Source organism: Denticeps clupeoides, chromosome 15, assembly GCF_900700375.1.
Source record: "Denticeps clupeoides chromosome 15, fDenClu1.1, whole genome shotgun sequence".
NCBI lineage: Eukaryota > Metazoa > Chordata > Actinopteri > Clupeiformes > Denticipitidae > Denticeps > Denticeps clupeoides.
Window position 1 is genome coordinate 18377057 of NC_041721.1, and position 23570 is coordinate 18400626.

Sequence of the window (23570 nt, forward strand, 5' to 3'; positions counted from 1 at the left end):
TAAATCTTTTACTTCATGTTTTAATTAATTGATGCAATTTGTCATTTGCTTTTTTTGCTGAAAAGATAGTGTATATTCTATAACAGTTTAATAATTCCCATTACAGTTGCTGTGAGGCACAGACTGTGTGGTTATAGCAGAGTTTATGAGTTGAGAATCATATTTGCATTGGTACAGTTGGGTGGTTCTGAGCGCAGATGTTCATCAGTCCAAATGGACAGAACTGAGCAGGACAGTTTGAAGACGAGGAGGATCTGCTGCTGTGTTGTACTTATTCTACAGATTTCTGTGTAGGCTACATGTTCCAGTTTAATGATGAATTTTTGTCATTTTTATTTAACGTCTGTCAGCATTTTGAGGAACTGAAAGTCATTTCAATATTTGTCCAGAATTAGTTTTACAGCCAAGATTTGCATTCATGTTTTTCCTTATGAATTTTTACATGAAAGAACAGGCATGAAGAAGCAGGTTTGTGATGGAACAGATAAAACTTTTATTATTGCATAAAATATCAGAGTCTACCAATAAGAGAGCACTTAAGAAGACTTGGTTTAAATTGTGAATTCATGAAGTGATCAGTAATAAAGACAGAAGACTAAAGAGCAGGTAGCTGCTGTGAGGGGTGAGCAGGTTCTACTCAGAACAGTTGCTTCTCCTCAGTGTCCCAGTAACAGCAGGCTGGGAGCTGTAGGTGGCGTCACAGGTGACTGAGGTGACCGTGTTCCAGTCGGTGGCTCTGAGAGTCAGGGTGCTGCTCCAGCTGTACAGGCCATCCTTCTGCAGGACCCCACGACCGGCCTCCCCACTCTTACTGCTCCCATCCACCTTCCAGCTCAGACTCCAGCCAGAGGGGGCGCCCTTGTTGGCCAGACACACCAGCGTGGCGGAACCCTTACTGGACACCTCGTCTTTAGATGGGGGGAGGACTGTCAGTGTAGGACGGGTGATTGCTGGGAAGGAAAACAGGACAATTTAGATCAATAATTAATGAAGTTATGAAGTGTTTCTGATGTAGACACATCTAATCATATAACCTCACCATAATCTCCACAATCATAAAACATACACTGGGGTCTCTGCACTAGAGGTTTTAAAATAATTACAATTCATCTTCATTTTCTTAAATCATTGCTGATCTCACATTAGATCTGATCTGTAAATGTTAAACATGCAGGTTCAGCCAAATTAGATAAAGACAAATGATTTTACTACAACATTTATTTCTAAGAGTGTCAGATGGATTTACATTTTTTCATATAATTTCCCTTATTATCAGGTGTGTAAGTAAACTGGTCCAGTCTGGTACTGTTTACCACACGTTCAACAAGCAAACACACCAGATAACGTTCTGTCATCTGAAACTACCTTCTTAAGCACTTCTGAAGCGTCCGAGCTGGACGGAGCTGAGCTGCCTTTCATTACTACCAGTTTATGTCTGATGTTCCTCCAGAAAATCATTTACTGTCTTATTAAATATATTTAATACATAAAATATTAACTTGTTGTTGTTTAACCATCAAGAATTTAAAACTACTTTCACTCCTGCTTATTAGGGGATGTTGATGATATTAATACACAGATACATAAAAGCATAAACCAGAGCAAGTGTAATATTAAAACATACTAGTAAAACTCACAGAAATAAAACATAATCTGCACTAGATTTAAATAAATGAAGGACAGATACTCCTATCTGAGGAACTGTAGTGAACAGGTTTATAATATATTTTATGTATTTATAATTTACACTTTTTACATGTTCAGGAAATTATTGTAGAAATTTTAACGCATGAAAACATATATAATCGACTATATAATCGTCTCAAAATTAGTACTGAAGTACTTTTTTTTCTGTTTATTCATATTAATTTTAAACAGGAAACACATAAATAAACAAACCGCATCAAAGTAGAACAAATTTTTACTTACTGCCAAGTTCCAGCTTGGTGCCGCCACCGAACGTGTACCACAGTGATGGAGTGTAACTGAGACGTCGTACAAAAACCTCTTCATGCTTCAGTGCTGGTGTCTCTGCATGAAATAGCAGCTTCTCTAATGTCTGTATTTTCGGACTTTATTCTTTTATTAGTTTCTCCATCTTCACTGGTTCTGGTGTCATGTGGCTTTTAATTTGTATAGAATGCACATTTCTTTTTGAAAGATTCTCCTGTTAAAAATGAAACAGAACAATGACCAAAGACACCAATCATGATGTAAACTGACAAGATTTACTTTTATAGTCCTGTAAATTAGGTTATGAATCTAAACTTGTTCATTAATTTACTAGTTTTCTTTAGTATGTGATATTTTACATGGAGGATCTTATTAATGTCTGTGTCTATTAGTTAATATGTGATGAACATTGATGATTAAACAGATTTCTATTTGAAGTACATAAACAAAAAACATGAAATAATCCTTTATGTCCACCAGTACATGACTGCAGGAATTGCAGATTGAGGTAAAACTGGTGTAAATTTACTTAGAGGTGGGGTTTTGCATACTTTGTCACGTCCATGCAGGTGTAACGGATGCACACCAGCATCCAATCACCCATGCACATCAGTTGGTGTCAAAAGAGAGATTTTATTTCTGTGGGAACACAGCAGGGTACAGTCAGTGGCTAACGATCACACGCGTCACGGCCCTCCTCTCATCCCCTCTCTGCTCCCGCAGCACACTGAGGTAACTGCACGTCAATACAACTTGTAAAATATGATTAAATAAAAAACCAAAAAATAAATAAATAAACCCACCACATGAATTCAACCAGTAACTCAGTCATTAAATGACATATATTAAACTATTTACAGGTGAGCCAACAGTGACATTAAACAACAGTAAAAACAACAGTAAAATACAAAAATACAATTTAAAAAAAGAAAATGACGATCGTATAGTGGCTACGTTACATACATTTCACATTTAACATACCTGTGGGAACACAGCAGGGTACAGTCAGTGGCTAACGATCACACGCGTCACGGCCCTCCTCTCATCCTACGAAACACATGCTTCTGCTAACACGTGGCGGCAAATAAAATTTCTTTTTTTTCTTTTTTAGAACCGCGCGTGCGGCACAACGCCGCACGCGCTTATAATACACAGCATAATACCAACAACATGCCATAACTTTAATAACTTTAATACACCTATATACAACACATGATATGGAGAACACTGCACGCGCGTCTCACCCCTCTCTGCTCCCGCAGCACACTGAGGTAACTGCACGTGAACGTGAGCTATAGAGTGCGCCATTAATGTAACCCTGACCACACAAACAATGTGGAACCAAAATTTTCGTTCCCACCCACAAATACACAGAAAAAACACATGAACACCGTAGCTTACAATTACAATAAGTTTTGTTGGAGTTCACGACATACATAACATAACATCTTACATAACATCCCGGCCACATACTCCCCCCTGAACTTCACAAAACTTATTCAGTAAGGTAAGTAGCTCAATGACACAATGCTATGAACCCGGTCATCCATACAACCATCGTCTACTATGCGACACATATGTCTCCCACTTACAGGGAAAATGACAGAGGATAACTGGCCAGGTTCTCCTCCATCACTTGCTAAAGAGGTGCCCCATACACCACTCACTACTACGAACAGGATAACTTCATTAACTGTGTGTCTTAATGGATCTACAATTAATGCCAATCACATGGGACATTGATTACGATGACAGGAGATTCACAATCCCACTAACTGATCTTTCCATAGGTACACTTTTCTGTGTCATGTTATGAATCAATCGGCTTACCGGCTTCACTATTCTCCCTACTCTCGTCCTAATCTGGGATATAGTAGTTGCTTGGGACGTAATCTCATCAGACAAAGGGGTTGTGGAGGGTACAACCATAACTGAGTCAGCAGGAACACTCGGGCTTTCAGTCTCAATATCATGGTTGCTATTTGAGGCACTGTCATCACAAGGTGAGTTGTTCACAGGTAGGGAAACAGGTTCTGACACTTCCAATCCTGAAGGCACTTGTGGATCTTCAGCACAACCAACTGTGTCGGTAACTTCAGCCACCCAATTAACGGTACGCACAGCACTGTCTATGACCGAATCTAGAACAGATTGAGTTCTTCCAGAATTCTCGCTATGCACCTGGCTGACTTCAGGCTCACTGGTGAAAGAACACTCATCTCCAACTTCAAGCGGGAGGAAATTTGCTTGCAGGAGTAAGTTGCGGTGAACTACTTTCACATGTCCCGAGCTGGTGTTCCTGACATGGTAGACATGGCACCTGGGGTCCTTAGATTCCACAATGTAAGGAGTAGATTCCCACTTGTCTGCCAGTTTCCTGCGTCCACGTTCTCCCTTGTTTGCCAAAAGGACTTGGTCTCCTACCTCAATGTCGCAGCCTTTGATTCTCCGATTGTACAATTCAGCTTGATGACGTTGACTATCCGTTGCATTCGCTTGTGCAACCAACAAAGCTTCCTTCAAGTCATCTCTCATCCTCTTGACAAAGCTGTCATAATCCACATGATTATTGTCTCTTTCAACGTTATGAAACATAACGTCAACCGGTAGACGTGGAATTCTTCCAAACATGAGGTAGAATGGTGCGTAGCCCGTGGACTCATGGGCTGTACAGTTGTATGCGAAAGTCAAGGTCTGCAACACTTGAGGCCACTTCTGCTTAGCTCTGGGGGGTAAAGCTCTGATCATGCCACCTAACGTTCTGTTAAAGCGCTCAGCTTGACCGTTTCCCATCGGATGATATGCAGTGGTTCTTGACTTCATGACTCCAGCTACCTGCATGAGCTCTTGAATCAGCTGGCTCTCGAAATTAGCACCTTGATCCGAGTGTATCCTCTCTGGGAATCCATATATACAGAAATAACGGTCCCACAGCTGTCGTGCTACCTGCTTAGCTGACTGGTCTCTACACGGGAAGGCATGCGCCATTTTGGTGAAGTGATCTGTTACTACCAAAACATCCACGCTTCTTCCATTCGAATCTTCTGCTGACCAGAAATCCATGCAAACAAGTTCCAACGGCCTCGTGGTTCTAATACTTTCCAAGGGCGCTCTACCTTCTGGCTCAGGTGTCTTGCTAACCACGCATCGTCTACAACACTTGACATGCTCACGAACATCCTGTTCCATTCCAACCCAAAAGAACCGCTGTCTTGCCAAGTACAGGGTCCTGGCTTGACCTTGGTGTCCAGCAGTGTCATGAACTCCTTCCAGAACATCCTTAATAAGTGATGACGGAACAATGAATTGGTGTCTTTTCTTCCCTGTCAGAAAGTCTTTACTGGCTCTATACAATATGCCATCCAACATCTTCAGTTTCTCCCACTGTTTCAAAGCTTTAAGTACCTTGTATGTCTCCTTAGCACGCTCCCTACGTGAAGGTCTTCTGCCACGGGCCACGTAGACAAGAATACGGGAAAGGGTAGCATCCTCGGCTTGCTTTTCCTGCAAATCCCGGAGGGAGAATGAATGCAAGGGCACTTGACCAGATGGTACTAGCTGTTCCACGTCCTGTGCTAACCAAGAGATCACTCTTCCTTCAGGTCCCTTGTTCCACTCCATGCAGCCAGTCAATAAAGCAGACACTTCCTCACTGCCGAGTGAACGACGCTGCAGATTTTCAAAGGAGGAAGGTTCTACCAAGGCCTGACAGTTATTGCTTAGCCTAAAAGTGTCCTGAATCAAGTCTTCCTTAAGCTGTTCGGCCTCCTTCAACAATGCTCTGTAAGGTTCTTCCACCAATCTCACACTGACCTGTGGTTTCACAAACGGCTGTCGGCTGAGCGCGTCAGCCACTACATTTCGGCTGCCAGGTATGTATCGGATGTTAAAATCATAAGGAGCTAACTTGGCGACCCACCTCTGTTCACATGCATCCAACTTGGGCTTTGTCAGGATGTATGTCAGTGGATTGTTATCCGTCCAAACAGTGAATGGGTGACCTTTCAGCCAGTGTCCGAATTTGTCACAAACAGCCCACTTCAATGCCAGGAATTCCAGTCGGTGAGCGGGATAGTTAAGCTGGGCACGGGTAAGTGCTTTGCTGGCAAAGGCTATTGGTCGAGCCTTGCTCCCGTCTTCTGGGGCCTGTGACAGTACGGCGCCCAATCCATCCAAAGAAGCATCCGTGGAAAGAACGAACGGCCGACTGAAGTCTGGATGTGCAAGTACAACCGAATTCAGGAGTGCTGACTTCAGCTGCAGGAACGCTTCTCTGTGCTCCTGCCCCCAATCACTTGGTTTTAACTTTTTGAATGAAGCAGCTCCTCTTGGATTCCCTTTCCTTCCTCTAGGAGCTGCAGTCAACATGAAGAGTGGTTTGGCAATTCTAGAACAGTTCTGTATAAATCTTTGATAATACATCACCATGCCGAGAAATGATTTTATCTTCCGCTGACATGGTGTGACAGCATCATCCCTCATGAGATCCACTTCTCCCATATCACAGATGGCGCTGATTTTGTCGGGATCTGCAGCAACACCGGCCCTGTCTACCACATGACCAAGAAACCTTACACTGCGCCGGAGGAAATAGCACTTCTTTGGAGCTAGCTTCAGCCCATGGGCACTCAGTCGATTGAAGACCATCTCCAATCGTTCCAAAGCTTCCTCCTCACTTGGAGCATACACCAACAAATCATCTAGGTAGCAGAGCAAGGTCAAAAAGTTTTGATCCCCGAACACGCCCATCATCAGACGCATAAAGCTGGCAGGGCTGTTACACAGACCCTGTGGAAGCCTGTTGAACTCGTAGAGGCCCATTGGTGTCGTGAAAGCAGTTAGCTTCTTGTCCTCTTCTGCCATTGCAACGTTATAGAAGCCGGACGTCAGGTCCATGGTACTGAATATGGCATTGCCGCCAAGGGCCGCCAGACAATCCGCTTGGTGGGGTAAAGGGTGTGCGTCTTTGATCGTTCGAGCATTCAGCCACCGGTAATCAACACAGACGCGGAGATCACCGCTCTTCTTCCACACTAGCACCAGGGGAGAAGCCCATTCACTCTTGGACTTCCTGATGATCTCTCTTTCCTCCATATCAGTCAACACATGTCGGAGTTTCTGGTAGTGTGCAGGGGGTACACGCCTGTAGGGTAGCCTGAACGGTCTGTCGTCGGACAGGTGGATATGATGGACTATGTCCCTAGCCTTCCCACAATCAAGCTTATCCTTGGAGAACACACTCTCGTACTTCTTGATCAATTGCAGCAATTTGATTTTCCAATCCAGCGTCACTTCACAGGAATCGATGTCCAAATCTTTCAATCCCATTCGCTGTAGATCATTGCTAATGCTGAAGCTTGGGTCAGCTCGTAATGTTTGGTTATGTAATTTGGCTGTCACACCAAGTGACTGCTTGATGTCCCCATCAAGGTCTTCTACAGCCACACATGGGTAGACATCGGCCAGTTTTGTGTTCCGTTTAAGAGTTATGGGCGAGTGACCTGCGTTCAAAACCTTAACTGGCACCCATCTGTCCCCTGTCATGGTAGCTATGACTCTACCAATAATTACCTCCTTCTTGTGGGTCTGTGCTCTTGGTGGTTCGATGACGATGGTACTTCCTTCAGACACTGGGGAGGTCACCGGTAACTTAGCCCACACCAGATGTTCATGCTCTGGAAGTAGCGTGACAGCACGGGCCAGTTTAGCAGTTCCAATGACATCAGGTATTTCACTTCCTTTCCAACGATTGAGGCCAGACAGCATGTTCATGAAATGGGAAACCTCTGGGCTCCCTGGGGCCTCAGGCTGTGCGACACAGCGCCAGTAAGACGACATCTGCTTCATTTGAGACTGTAGGTACTTGATGACATTCGTGCCCAAAATCAGCTCATCCTGCTGTCCGGGTACTACTAATGTGGGCACGCAGACTGTGTGACCATACACTTCCATATCTACATCGTGCACCTGCTTAGGACGGACTTGGACACCTCCACAGCCTACAAGGACAACATCAATAGGTACTGTACTCTGGGCTGTAATCAACCCTGCATCCAGCAGTCTCTGTTCAGCCTCTTCGCTCATAGTACACGCCATGGATCCACTGTCCAGCAGAGCATGCAATGAGACTTTCTTTTCCACAATAACATCCACATAGAACAGACTGTCTACTTTGTCCAATTTCATTACGTTCTGAAACACCACCATCGTGTGGTCGGGAGTAGCTGCAACCATTTCTTCAAACTCAGACATGGCATCACCAGTATTGAGGGTCCCTTTTCCTGTACTCACATTGTCCCCTCCCGAATGTGAGTAATTCAGTTTTCCTGGTTCTGTGATCGATTAACAGACTGGACAGCGCGTTTAGTTGTCCCAGGGCAATCCCTTCGTTGATGTCCAGTTTCAAAGCAGACGAGGCATCTCTTCTCCTTCATACAGTGTGTACGAGTGGAATGTGACTTATCACTACACACCTGGCAGGTAGCACGCTGGTCCCACGAGAAGGATGAGGGCCTGGCTGGAGCAACAGTGGGGAACTGGCTCGTTCTTTCGAGTACCTTCTCTAACATGTCGAGAACACGCTCCAGCGTACCTGACTCTGTAACAGCACTTCCACTTGTCTTGGCATCACTTGACTTGACTGGGACACACTGCGCTACATTAGCGTGAGCATACCCACCATCGCTGGTGGCAGCCGGGTCAGTGACGGCCATGGCAGTAGCCACCTGGAATGAGCGAGGCTTGTGCATGCCTAGAAGAAGCTTCTTTGCTTGGATCTCTCTCTGATTCTCGTCAATGGCTTCCTGCACCTCGATCACAGTCCATTTACCTATGGGTTTGCACTTGAACACACTAGAAAGTTCGACATCTGGGCAGTTTTTGATGAACATCATCGCTATTTCAGCATCCATATTCTCCATTCTGCTTCCTTGTTGGTCCAAATATTTGCTGGCTATTTCAGCTGCTGTGTTCAGCCTCACCCAGTAGTCAACAGGGGTCTCTTGAGCAGTGGGCAGTGTAGAATAGAAGTCGGCCAACGGTAGGCATGACACTGGAGTTTCGCTAAAGTAGCGTCTCAAGGTGCAGTAAATTGCTTCGGGGTTGACAGTAGCATTATGTGAATTGTTACTTTTGAGAGTTACCTTGACAATGCTCTTTGCTCTGCCCATCAGGTGTTCCAGAATCTCATCGATTTTTTCAGGTTGTGCACACTCTTTCTTTCGCAGGTACGCTTCCATCTGGTCGATCCATTCTTGGATGGAGCAGCTGTCTCTTCCATCACCACGGAAGATGGGTGGCTCTTTCACTTTGGATTTAACAATCAAGCTGACTTGAGATAAATCAAGGGTTTTACTGGCAGGTTCGGTTCTAGTGTCACCCAGCGGTGGTGACTGGCATGACTGCACGGGGGTCTGACTAGCTAACAACCGATTAATGACAGAGTCTCCAATCAGGTCACATAACTGTTGTGTGGCAAAATCATTGCTAATAGCTGGAGTGGAGAACCTGGGTCTAGCAATAGGTGTCTCAGTGCATGGTTGTGTGTCACCTACTGGTGAAGTATGGACCTCTGTGGGATGACTAATGCCTGGCGATCCCACCCCTAAAAATCTAGGTAACCCTCGGCCACGCCCCAAACCCAACATGAGAGCATCAGATACTTCTAACCTATCACTGGACATATTGGGTTGATATTACACAATGGATGATAACCAAATAAAAGAAGGTTCACTATGTACACAACACCACTATCAGAACTGATATGCAGCAGACCGTAACACAGTAGGTTCGGAACACTTCTGTCTTGGTGCTTCCAGCTTCACCAGCATGCACTCGGTCCCGGCGATCGGCGATGGCTGATCAGGTGCATCCGGGTCACGGCACCAGTTTTATGTAACGGATGCACACCAGCATCCAATCACCCATGCACATCAGTTGGTGTCAAAAGAGAGATTTTATTTCTGTGGGAACACAGCAGGGTACAGTCAGTGGCTAACGATCACACGCGTCACGGCCCTCCTCTCATCCCCTCTCTGCTCCCGCAGCACACTGAGGTAACTGCACGTCAATACAACTTGTAAAATATGATTAAATAAAAAACCAAAAAATAAATAAATAAACCCACCACATGAATTCAACCAGTAACTCAGTCATTAAATGACATATATTAAACTATTTACAGGTGAGCCAACAGTGACATTAAACAACAGTAAAAACAACAGTAAAATACAAAAATACAATTTAAAAAAAGAAAATGACGATCGTATAGTGGCTACGTTACATACATTTCACATTTAACATACCTGTGGGAACACAGCAGGGTACAGTCAGTGGCTAACGATCACACGCGTCACGGCCCTCCTCTCATCCTACGAAACACATGCTTCTGCTAACACGTGGCGGCAAATAAAATTTCTTTTTTTTCTTTTTTAGAACCGCGCGTGCGGCACAACGCCGCACGCGCTTATAATACACAGCATAATACCAACAACATGCCATAACTTTAATAACTTTAATACACCTATATACAACACATGATATGGAGAACACTGCACGCGCGTCTCACCCCTCTCTGCTCCCGCAGCACACTGAGGTAACTGCACGTGAACGTGAGCTATAGAGTGCGCCATTAATGTAACCCTGACCACACAAACAATGTGGAACCAAAATTTTCGTTCCCACCCACAAATACACAGAAAAAACACATGAACACCGTAGCTTACAATTACAATAAGTTTTGTTGGAGTTCACGACATACATAACATAACATCTTACATAACATCCCGGCCACACAGGCATGACGCGGTGGGTGCACGGAGAGGACGAAGAGTGACGAGAAGACGTGGAATGAAGGACGCTTTTACCTGACATCACGAAACCGGGGTTTAATTGGTGAAACACAAGAAAGGGGAGACATCCGAGACGTTTACACTGGTGAACATGGAACATAACGTTAAAGACCTGACAGCGGACAGAAACGAACAGGGCAGCTTTATACAATTAACACAGGTGAAAATGATTAGGGAACATTACACAGGACAACAATGAATGGACAGGAGTAACCCCATTTCGGACCGGATCGTGACATACTTATACTTATTTAATTATAACTGTAGTTCAGGACACACAGCTTCTCCTACACCTTCACCAACAATGATCTTCATCACCATCTTCATCTTCTCTCTTATCTGCTGGATTCATGGTGAACATTATTTTTACAGCATGAGAACCTTTCACTATTATATTAAATATAACATCTAAGTTTTTAATTTGTAAGATGTAAGGTGATTTTTTATCTCCTCATTAGATTCCAGTGGACAGGTTACTGTGACTCAGGATGAAGTCCAGCTCAGTTAGGAGACACAGTGAAGATCAGCTGCAGACGTGCTGGACACATCACATCTCGATTCAGTGGCAGTGGATCCGGTGATGAATTCAGTCTGACCATCAGTGGGGTCCAGGCTGAAGATAGAGGAGATTATTAATGTATGAGTGCTCATGTACCCAGCAGTAGCTGGGAGTTCACACAGTGCTAGAGAGCTGAACAAAAACCTCCTTCAGTCACAGTGCAGGTGCTGAGGGGGGAGAAGTCAGAAAGACAGTCATAGTAAAGAGGAGATGAAACACAGAAACTAAGTGGATTTTTCCTGCCAACTGCTGTAAGACCCAGGTATTAAATACTTAGTGGCTAAGTGAAAGTGAAAGTCTTTGTGATACACAGCAGCACAGCACATGATGACACAACAAAATGTGTCCTCTGCTTTTAACCCATCGCCTTTGGTGAGCAGTGAGCAGCCATGACAGGCGCCCGGGGTGCAGTGTGTGGGGACGGTGGCACCTCAGTGGCATCTGGGCGGATTGGGATTCAAACCGGGGGCAACCTTCTGATTACTGGGCTGCTTTCTTAACCGCTAGGCCACCACTGTCCCTATGGAAGTGTTCTCATAATTGGAAGGTTGCAAGTTCAAATCATATTTGCCATCGAGGTCCCCTTGAGCAAGGTACCGTCCCCACACACTGCTCCCCAGGGTGCCTGCTCACCACTTGCCAAGGGTGATGGTTAAAAGCAGATGACACATTTTTTTGTGTCACTGTGTGCTGTGCTTGTGTGTTTCACAATCATTTTATTTTCATACATTCAGTAAGCTTTTAATGATTTGTGCTTCATGACTATTCTCAGATTCATTAGGTTTTCTGTGAAATGACACAATACTAAAGTTGACTCTGAATACACATGAGAATAATGAAGTCAAAGGAACTGCCTGAAGAGCTCAGAGACAGAATTGTGGCAAGGCATAGATCTGACCAAGGTTACAAAAACATTGCTGCTGTCATTTGTGCGACAGAATGGGAGAAACCGCAATATAATAACATGATTAAACAAGAGGAACCATCTTAATCTGTTTTTATTCATCAACAGTATTAAATGATATATTTTGTTATAGTTATCGTCACATGACCAGCATTTATGTCTCGTCTCTTCCTTATACGACAGGAAATTCCAGTAATGACGACCCCCTGTTTTATCTCCAAGCTGAGGCCTTGCTCTCGCAAACAAGAAGAATCACCAGGGTGCCAAAAGGTGAGGTGCCATTGTTGTGGAAATTATTTCCATCACTGAGCGTCTGAGCCACAATGAGAAACAGTTAAATGAATTTAGTCAGGCTTTATTTATGGGAAGACTCGCTATAGGAATCTCCAAAGGTCTGAACACAGTGACGTGTATATATAGTCAGACAAGTCCTTATTCTCTAAGGTCCAGGCTCCCTGTCTGGAGTTGGACTTTTTCTCCTTCCATCCCTGCCATGCAAACTATTGATGTTCAATGTTCTCCTGATGTTGGACTCATGAACATTGACATTAACCAGTGTAACAGAGGCCTTCAGTTGATTAGAAGTTACCCTGGGGTCCTTTGTGACTTTGCTTACTTCACTGGTCTTACGATTCGATTCGATTACGGTTATCAGTGCCTCGATATTGAATTTTGCCATAAATTTTCTAAATTACCACATGATGTTTCTCAATGCAAGAGTTAATATTGTCCAATACATGAGTCGTATGCCTGTGTGGACGCTTTGGTTTTCCCCCTCAGAATTCTACAGACAACAGACAAGGATAGAGTGAAAAAACTTGAGGTTTAGCCAATTTTATTATAATAAAAAAAAAACTGAGATCACATCAGCATAAGTATTCACAACTTTTGCTCAATATTTTGTTAATTCACCTTTTGGCAACAATTACAACCAATTACAGCCTCAAGCCTTTTTGAATATGATGCCACAGGCTTGGCACACCTATCCTTGGCCAGTTTGGCCCATTCCTCTTTGCAGCACCAAGCTCCATCAGGTTGGATGGGATGTATTGGTGCAGCCATTTTAAATCAGATTCAAGTCTGAGCCACTCAAGGACTTTCACAGACTTATCCTGAAGCCACTCCTTTGATATCTTGGCTCTGTGCTTCGGGTCATTGCTCTGCTGAAAGTTTCTTCAGAGAAGAGTTCTTCAGTTTCTTCAGAGTTCAAGAGCATTTTTTCATCCAGGATGTCTCTGTACATTGCTGCGGTCATCTTTCCCTCTATCCTGACTAGTCTCCCAGTTACTGCAGCTTAAAAGCATCCCCACAGCATGATGCTCTTACCACCATGCATCACTGTAGAGATGGTATTGGCTTGGTGATGAGTGGTGCCTGGTTTCCTCCAAACATAACATCTAGCATTCACACAAAAGAGTTCAATTTTCTCTCAACAGATCAGAGAATTTTGCTTCTCATGGTCTGAGAGTTTTTCAGGATCCTTTTGGCAAACTCCTGGAGGGCTGCCATGTGTCATTTACTAAGGAGTTGCTTCCATCTGGCTTCCACTCTACAGCAATTAATCAATCAGGGCTGTATGGTAGAGAAGCTTGTCCTTCTGTCCACAGAGGACCTCTTGAGCACTGACCGAGTGACCATTGAGTTCTTAATTACCTCCCTGTGCTTCTCCTCTGATCGCTCAGTTTAGGTGTCCAGCCAGCTCTAGGTAAAGTCCTGGTGGTTTTGAACTTGATGATGGAGGTCACTGTGCTCATTGCACCTTCCCCAGATTTGTGCCTCGAGACAATCCTGTCTCAGAGGTCTACAGAAAATTCCTTTGACTTCATAGTTGGTCTTTCCAAATTATGTCCAGTCAACTGTTTTTCCAGAGGTGGACTCCACTTAAACTGCAGAAACATCTCAAAGATGATCAGGGGAAACAGGATGCACCTCAGCTCAATTTTTAAAAAATTTTGAGCCTCATGGCAAATCCTTATTCTTAACCAGATTGAGAAAAGCACCCCAAATGTTTTTAAATGTCTTAAGGGAACCCCTAAGAGAAAGTCTTCTTTTCCAGTTTAACGAAATAAAGAATATCTCGTATCCAGTTAAATTGGCTGGGAGGTTTAGAGGATTTCCAGTTTGTTTTAATGAATCTTCTCACCAGTATGGTAGAAAAGGCCAGAACGTCCCTTTGATGAGCAGACCCAGAAGGAGGTGAGGAGAAAACCCCAAACAATGCCCCAAGCGGGTTGGGCTCTACTCTTTTCGCCACAAATTCTGACAACATGTCAAATATCTCAGTCCATTACTGGTGTAAAGAAGAGCAAAGTCAGAACATATGAATAATATTGGCAGAGGACTGCTGACATCGGTCACACAATGGACTGATGCCCTCATAGATTTGTGACAACCGCAACTTAGTGTAATATGAACGGTGTAAGATTTTAAACTGTATGAGGCCAAATAGATGATCCATGAACTCGCAGCAGAACCTCTTCCCAAATCTCATCAGGAATTTCCTGTCCCAAATCCTCCCCCCAAAGTATCTTCAGAGGGGTTAGTAAATTAGCACACAAATAATTTTTTTTTATTATAAACGTAAGTAACTGAACCTTTCAGAGATGGAGTTGGTTTAAGAAGGTCATCTAAAACAGAGTCTTGGGTTAGACTGGGAAATGTGGGAAAAGTATGATGAGCAAAGCTACGCACCTGCAAGTATGTAAAGAAATGCTGCTGAGGAAGAGAATATTTATGAAGCAGTTGTGAGAAAAAGGCAACGACATTGTCTATGTATAGGTCTTTAAAACAGTGAATGCCAGCTTTTGACCACATAGCGAACAGATCATCAACCAAAGATGGACGGAACTGGTGATTTACTGCTAGCAGGGCATAGGTGGAAGAAGTTTTTATAACCCAATGTAACCAATATAGAAGTTTTAACAATCCTATTCTTGCTATAAGGCAAAGACAGAATAGGAGAGTGCAGTAAAGCTTTCAGAGATACAGGTTTGATCGAATTTGCTTCTGTTGCCAACCAATTCATTTGAGCATCTGAAGCCAGTTTTTGAGGATCCTAGTATATATGCCCAATAAAAAAACCTAAAATGTGGTAAGGCTAACCAAGTTTTCTTGGTGTTTTTAAGTACTGTCTGCATAGTCTCAGAACCTTCTTATTCCAGATTCAACTTTGTAAAAAAAACTGAGGCAGAAATATTGGTATTCATTTGAAATAAGTAAGAAAAACATGGTATTAACACGTGCAGTCAAGGACAGATTAAGAATGTACCACCGTTCACAATCCTCTCGAACCTTAGACAGCAGGGAAACAAAATTAGCCTTTAAAAGATCCTCGAATTTCATGGTGACAGAGATACCAAGATATGTAAAGTTATGATGGGCAATTTTGAAGGGTAAGCTATAAAGATGGTAATTCTTAGCAGCAGTACTAATGGGAAATAATTCACTTTTATTCAAATTCATTTTAAACCAGAAATCAGAGAGAATTTAGCAGGGATTGAGACCAGTGTGTTAGAGATATATAACAAGAGATCATCTTCATAAAGGGACACTCTCACCTCCCGCCCATTCCTAACAATTCCAGTAAATAATAATGGGATTAAAGGGCAACCCTGTCTAGTCAAACGATAGATGGGGACATTTTCAGATTGAGTATTATTTGTTCTAACAGATGCTTGCGGTGAGGAGTAAAGTATCCTAATCCATGAAATGAAGTTTGTTTTAAAACCAAACCTCCCCAGTGTATGAAAAAGATAGGGCCATTCCACTCTATCAAAAGCCTTTTCAGCATCCAGTGATATGAAGGCCTCCTGAGCTGAGGGATCCGGAGTGTTATAAATTGAATTAAACACACATCTAAGGTTAGAGAAAGAGTGTCTATTTCGGATGAATAGACACAGAGATGATGCTCGGAAGGGTAAATTCAGCATTCAACAACCTTATTGGGCGGTAGGACGAACAACACAAAGGATCTTTGCCCTTTTTCAAAAGCAGTGAGATGGTGGATTGTGAAAGGGTTTGAGCAATAATGTCTAGCAATAATGAAGCCAGTTAGTGTTTAAGTGTTTCTCATGCAGAGCCAACATAACAACGCTATAAATCTTTGGGTCTTGCTGTCCCCTGTTTGGGTCTTATCTCTAAGGATGTATGAGATCATGGCTGCCTGGACAAGCACAGAAAAACACCTGTTGCGAAATCACTTGACCATATACATACAAGTCACTGTGTTCAGATTTTTGAAGATTTGTATAGCGAGTCTTCCCATGCGCGCATGTAAATAAAACCTAAATTCATTTAAATTAATCCACAAAACATTTTTCTAAGAGCCTTCTGGCTTGTCCATGTGATCTGCAGACAAGCAACAATGTTCTTTTTCTCATTCCATCCCTGCCATGCAAACCATTGATGTTCAATGTTCTCCTGATGTTGGACATTAGCCAGTGTGAGAGAGGCCTTCAGTTGATAAGAAGTCCCCCCGGGGTCCTTTGTGACCTTGCTTACTATTACACGCTTTGTCAGGACCACGCTTCACTGGTCTCACGATTCGATTACGTTATCAGTGCCTCGATATCAATTTTTGCCATAAATTTTCGAAATGATCACATGATCATTTTCAATGCAAGAGTTAATGTTTTCCAATACAAGAGTCGTACGCCTGTGTGGAAGCTTTGATTTGCTATGATGTTTAAAAAAAAATGTTATATTGTTCTCGTCCAAGATGGCGGCCTGTAACCACTAGTAACTTTTCAAAACTAAATAACTAGTTTCACTGCAGTGACAGAAGGTAAAGAATTGAACTGACATTATTGTTCTAATGTAATACAAATCAACAGTGAATAAGTAAATGTCGGTTTTTCAGTGTTTTATCGTCTCAGTCACAGCATAGAAATTAGACGTTTTCTTTTGAAACAAGTTACAGGCAATCACTTTGAAAGAGAACAATACAAAGATTCCATTCAAGGCCTCTACTGTCAAGATTACATTAAATAACATTTGGAATTGTAAACAATTTCATGTAACTATAAACCTGATTTATAACATAATCATTTATTTTAATGTCTAATACTGTTCCATTAACATTATTTTTCTTATTAAATCAGGTTGCATGTCAAAACCTTTATTAAAATATAAACAGTGAACAGTAATACTGAGTGTTAAAAATATCCAACCCTGTCACGACTACGGACTTACGGGGGAAGGAAGCGCAGAGGTCTGACATGCTGGGAAGGGGATTTATTATAACAAACAATAAAGAAATACAAATAAACAGCAGCGCGGTGGCCGAAAACAATTTAACTTAAAGAACATAAACTAACCCGTAGGCGTGTGGCGATTGCCAGAACTCAAAAACATAAAGACATTCACTCACTGAAGTCAAGTTCATGTCTGAGTTCACGAAAATGCCAGAGACCCAGAAGGGGCGGAAACTTCCGGCATTTATGGGGCGTCAGGATTGGATTCAGGTGTGGAGCCCAGCTGCAGGCAATCCTGACAGAGCCCCCCCTCCAAGGGCTACGTCCTCGGAGCCCCAACAGTACCATCAGTGGAGGCGGCGGGGCGGACGGCGGCAACCACAGGGCTCCTGCCCTGCTGTATCCTCCCCTTGGAGGACCCGGTCCCTCGGGCTGGCTCCCCGGCGTGGTCAGGCGTGGCGGCCCCGGTCCCTCGGCCTGGCTCCCCGGCGTGGCGGCCCCGGTCCCTCGGCCTGGCTCCCCGGCGTGGTCCCGGACCCTCGGCCTGGCTCCCCGGCGTGGTCCCGGACCCTCGGCCTGGCTCCCCGGCGTGGTCCCGGACCCTCGGCCTGGCTCCCCGGCGTGGTCCCGGACCCTCGGCCTGGCTCCCCGGCGTGGTCCCGGACCCTCGGCCTGGCTCCCCGGCATGGTCCCGCATGGCGGCCCCGGACCCTCGTACCTGCACACAATAATCAGGGCCGATCCATCTGGGTACGTGTGGGCCCTGTCTCCACATGTCCCCTCTGACACGTCTTGTGTCACCCCCTGCACCGCGCAGGGAGATTGTCCCAGAACCTCCGGCGACTGTTCCAGGCACCCCAGGCTGGTGCCTTCTGGGACTATGCAGCCCCTCTCGCTGCCCGGCCCTGGTGCCAAGGGGGGGGCATTGCCAGACCATCCGGCTAGCCCCTTCTGCGTCCGTTGGGACAAGCAGGCCCTCTTCCTGCCTGTCCCAGCTGGGTCCTCATGCCTACCCGGGGGCTCTATGGCGCTCCACCCCTCTGGAGGCAGACGCAGGCCCATGCCTGGCCCGCCCTCCTCACTGGCTACCGGAGGACCCAGCTCAATCGCTTCCCCACCTCCCCTCCCCTCAGGAGGAGTCCCCAACCCGAACTGCACCCCCCCAAAAAATTCTTTGGGGGAGCCCCCCCCCCGGCTGGACTTAGGGGTACCTTGGGGCTTGTCCACCTCGCCTTGGACCAGCACATTCGGGTCAGGAACCTCCTCCCTGGGGTTCGGCTCCGCGGCTGGGTCGCCATCTGGTGGACACAAAGAGGGGAAGTGGGGGCGACATACGGACACATATGCCACGCACACACACACAGACAGAGACAGACAGAAGAGAGGGTCGTCTGGCTCCCTCTCTGGGACCTCCTCAGGGGGCACAGCCAGGATCTCGGGAGGAGCGACCTTCTCGTCGCCCACCAGTGCTGGGTCTTCTTGCCCCGGATCCTGACTGGCACTGGATGTGGTGGAGGGGCAGAGTTCGATCCCTGGCTCAGGCCGATCAAACTCCGCCCTCAGTCTCTGTTGGAAGTCCCGAAAACTCCTGTCTGTCTCTCCCTGCTGCCAGAGGGTTGTGCTCCAGCCCCATGCTGATCCAGTCAGACACGTGAGGATGGTAGTGATCTCATCTGTGTCTGCTGCCCCACTGAAGGGTCCCGGGACAATTGGGCTGTCCCACACGGGGCTGGGCACGTCGCTGGAGATGGTGGTAGGTGTGTGTTGTGGAGGGGGGTGGACGTCTTCTCCAGCAGGTGTGGACGCTGGTGCTGCGCTGCCATTTCGCTGGGGAACGTCCGGGCAGAGGGAAGGCGGGTCGGCGACTGGAGCAGGAATGGAGGATTCCCTGCGAGGCAGTCCCGGCAGCGCAGTTGCTGGCTGGCGACCTCCCGTCACCCTCTTCCACCAGCTTTCCTCACACTGCTGGGAGGGACGTGGGTCTCCACGGACCTCGTGACGATCCTGGATGGGCGCGATGGGCGGAGCCATCCCGGCACCGACTGCCCAAACGGCGTCATCCTGGTCGTCGTCCGTGTCAACCTCGTACCCCCGGAAGTCACATGGGTCATCACGGACGCCGCGATGATCTCGGACGCGCACGCTGGGCGGAGCCATCCCGGCACCGACTGCCCAAACGGCGTCATCCTGGTCGTCGTCCGTGTCAACCTCGTACCCCCGGAAGTCACATGGGTCATCACGGACGCCGCGATGATCTCGGACGCGCACGCTGGGCGGAGCCATCCCGGCAACGACCGCCCACCGAAAATCCACGTCATCATCGCTTTCGTCATCCGTGTCCTCCCACCGGTGACTCCAAGGGTCGTCCACCCTGCGGACATCCTTGACCCATGGCGCGATAAGCTCCCATGGGCAGTACTCTGGCCATTCGGGCTGGAGGCTGCCCACCTCCTCGCTGTTGTTGCCGCTTCTCACCCCCCTGGAAGTGACGTGGGTCCCCACGGACCTTGCGACGATCGCAGACTGGCGCGATGGGCGGAGCCCAACTCTCGTCTCCCGTGCTCTCGTCGTCGTCCGTGTCGTCCACGGGGAGCCTTGCCAGCAGAGCGCAGAGTTCTTGGCTCGACATGGCGAAGATCGTGGGGGTCGCATCTTCTGCGCTCGCTGCCCACGTCACTTCCTCGCTGCTGCCGACGCCAACGTCCTCGCTCCGCCCACTCACCCGCCGACGTTGTCGCTTCCGGGTTTCGCGGAGTTTCCCGGGGGTGACGTCATCACGCGGCGCCGCGTACCACGGCTTCTCGGGGAGAAAACGCTCCACCAGAACGGGCGCCGCGTCTCTCCCCTGCCGTCCGCGTTCGCCGCGCCGGGCTGCGTCCTTCGCGGCGTTTCTTCTCCTCTGCTTTCCACCTCTGCGCTTTTGGGGGGGTCGCTGGCATTCTGTCACGACTACGGACTTACGGGGGAAGGAAGCGCAGAGGTCTGACATGCTGGGAAGGGGGTTTATTATAACAAACAATAAAGAAATACAAATAAACAATGGCGCGGTGGCCGAAAACAATTTAACTTAAATAAAGAACATAAACTAACCCGTAGGCGTGTGGCGATTGCCAGAACTCAAAAACATAAAGACATTCACTCACTGAAGTCAAGTTCATGTCTGAGTTCATGAAAATGCCAGAGACCCAGAAGGGGCGGAAACTTCCGGCATTTATGGGGCGTCAGGATTGGAGTCAGGTGTGGAGCCCAGCTGCAGGCAATCCTGACAAACCTTTACGTTATTGTCACATCTGAGTTCAAAACAGTATTCTTTACAGAAATCACATTTTTTTAATTCAACTGAATTAAAGTAAACATCTAATTTCACATCACCCTGATGGGACTATTTAGACTCTGTACAGATTTAGAACTGTACACGCGTGAGAACTGTACACCGTGTGGACGCTTTAATTTTGTAGAATGAGCAGAAAAACGATCTGTGTTCAGCCTGCGCTTCCCTGACACCAAAAACGGCAAAAAACACCTGGTTTAGACGTCCATGGCATCATATAAAGCCGTTTTCAGGGTGTCGCAGGGCTCAGCGGGATCCGGACCGGAGTTTCATTGTTGTCCTGTGTAATGTTCCCTAATCGTTTTCACCTGTGTTAATTGTATAAAGCTGCCCTGTTCGTTTCTGTTCGCCGTCAGGTCTTTGACGTTATGTTCCATGTTCACCAGTGTAAACGTCTCGGATGTCTCCCCTGTCTTGTGTTTCACCAATTAAACCCCAGTTTCGTGATGTCAGGTGAAAGCGTCCTTCATTCCACGTCTTCTCGTCACTCTTCGTCCTACTCTCTGTGCACCTGCCGCGTCATGCCCGCATGGATGTGACACAGCATGAAAATAGTGCATTTTTCTAAACTCCTGGTAAGACGATAATGTCACGTTGTAGGTCTCTGGACACTCAGAGAAAGATCAGCTTTTCCTCCAGTCCCGCTTCGAGTGTGTTTCAAAGTGGTAGAAAGAAAACTCTTCTGCTTGGCTTCTACTGGTTGCACAAAAATACGTCATGGGCGACCCGGAGTGGCGGTGTTCTCTGTAGATAAGGCCACCACAGTCACTACCTTCACTAATTTTAAAAAGGGTTTTTATACCGACTCCAGAAAATCACCAAGCAACGTCATTATGATATGATCGATTATGTTCTTCTGATGAAGATTCTCAGTCATCCAGGTGAATTTGTCTGAAAGTTGAGTCATGGCAACTGGACTTGCTTTCTTTAAGGTAGAGACGTTTCATCCTGCATCCACAGAACTTTGTCAATCTGAGGGAAGTTGGTTTGTGCCCACAAATTTATCCTCCAGATTGGTTTCACCTTAATCCCGCCTTGAAAAGGATCGTTACGTAGAACAAAGGCAGGAGGAGGGGGTGGTTGGATGTGACATCTGTGGATGCAGAAAGAAACGTCGCTACATTAAAGAAAGAAAGTCCAGTTGCCATGACTCAACTTTCAGACAATATGTTCTGCACTGCATCGATGCAATATCAATGCACATCTGCATTGTGATGCACCAATTATACGATTATATAGGGAGGGTCTTGAATTTCCTCCATTTGTACACAAACTGACTGTGGATTGGTGAAGTGCAAACCTTTTAGAGCTGGTTTTGAAAACTTTTCCAGCCAGATTAGCATCAATCAGTCTTTTTCTGGAGACCTTGATGATGCCATGATACACGGTAAAGAGCAGACGTTGATAGATAGACCTGCACAAGAAGTGAATTCATATAACAGAACATGAGATGTTCCTCTCTCAGCAGCACCTGCAGTAGGAGCAGCTGCAGCAGTGCAGTCACTGTACAGTCTGACTGAGGGAGGTTTTTGTACGACTCTGTATCACTGTGTGAACACACCACCGCTATGATAACTCTGACAGTAATAATCTCCTGCATCTTCAGCCTGAATGCTGCTGATGGTCAGAGTGAAATCAGATCCACCACTAGATCCACTGCCACTGAACCGCTCTGGAGTCCCAGTGTATCGGCTATTAATATAATAGATGAGGAGTTTAGGAGCTTCTCCAGGTTTCTGCTGGTACCAGGCAAGATGGTTACCATTAATCCCAGAGCTGGTTCTGCAGTTCAGAACGACTGTATATTGTGGCTGAAAAGTTTTTTCTCTGGGAGTCTGTGTTACAGTAACCTGCCCACTGACCCCTGAAAAATAGATTCAAACAAAACTTTTGAGAAAAGTATTAAATTAGTAAAAAATTAAATGCTCAATTTTTACATATTTATTCCTGTATTAAATGTAATTTACCTTGTACACACAGAGCAAACACCCAGAAAACAATGATGAACGTCATTGTGATCATTTCTGTTGTTGTGAAGCATGAAAGTGCGTCACCTAAATCAGCTATAAACTCTGTGAGAGCACTGAGGCATGTGGTGACAATGCAAAGTGTCCCCTCTATGTAAATCATGCTGCTGCTGCTGTTGTTGGACGACCAGAATCATGTCAGGGAGGAAACTTTCAGCTTCTTCACATTTTACAAAATACTCAAAAACTGACTGTCGTCTGCTAATAGAATAGGCTAAATAGTTCAGTTATTCTTGTAGTTTGACTGGTTTGTTTCCTGGATCGAAAAACTTGTCCTGCTGTCTTACAATAACATTAGAAACACATGACCAGTAACAAGACACTGACCAATCACAACACAGCAAGATCTCTGTGCTGAAGTGACTAATTCAGGTCTTATTAACTGAAATGGTATTTTACAAATACTGTCCTCCTTGACATGGACAATCTTACAAAAAAAGTTACAAAAATGTATGTATTTACACAGGGTGACAATGACAAGGCTGTCCCCCATCCATGAGTGTAAAGTTTCTATTCTTTTCTAAAAGATACATTTTGTTCATCTATATTTTTATTTAAGAATAATGCTTGAGTGAATTATTTGCATAAAACAAAGCAACATGTCCCACTTTTGTTTAATTAAATTTCAAAAAGTGTTCCTTAAATCTTTTTTTTTCATGTTTTAATTAAATTATGTAATTTGTCATTTGCTTGTTTTTGTTGAAAATATAAAGTGTATATTCTATAACAGTTTAATAATTCCCATTACAGCTGCT

The 23570-nt window shown here is 45.4% G+C and overlaps 1 gene segment (V, D, J or C); it reads right to left on the bottom strand.

The window, feature by feature from the left end:
- Positions 1-469: 469 nt before the first annotated feature.
- LOC114764507 (Ig kappa chain V-V region MOPC 21-like) lies at positions 470-22856 on the bottom strand. The segment is given in 4 exon segments: positions 470-950; positions 1930-1967; positions 22346-22652; positions 22756-22856. Coding segments are annotated over 4 exon segments (717 nt in total).
- Positions 22857-23570: the final 714 nt, after the last annotated feature.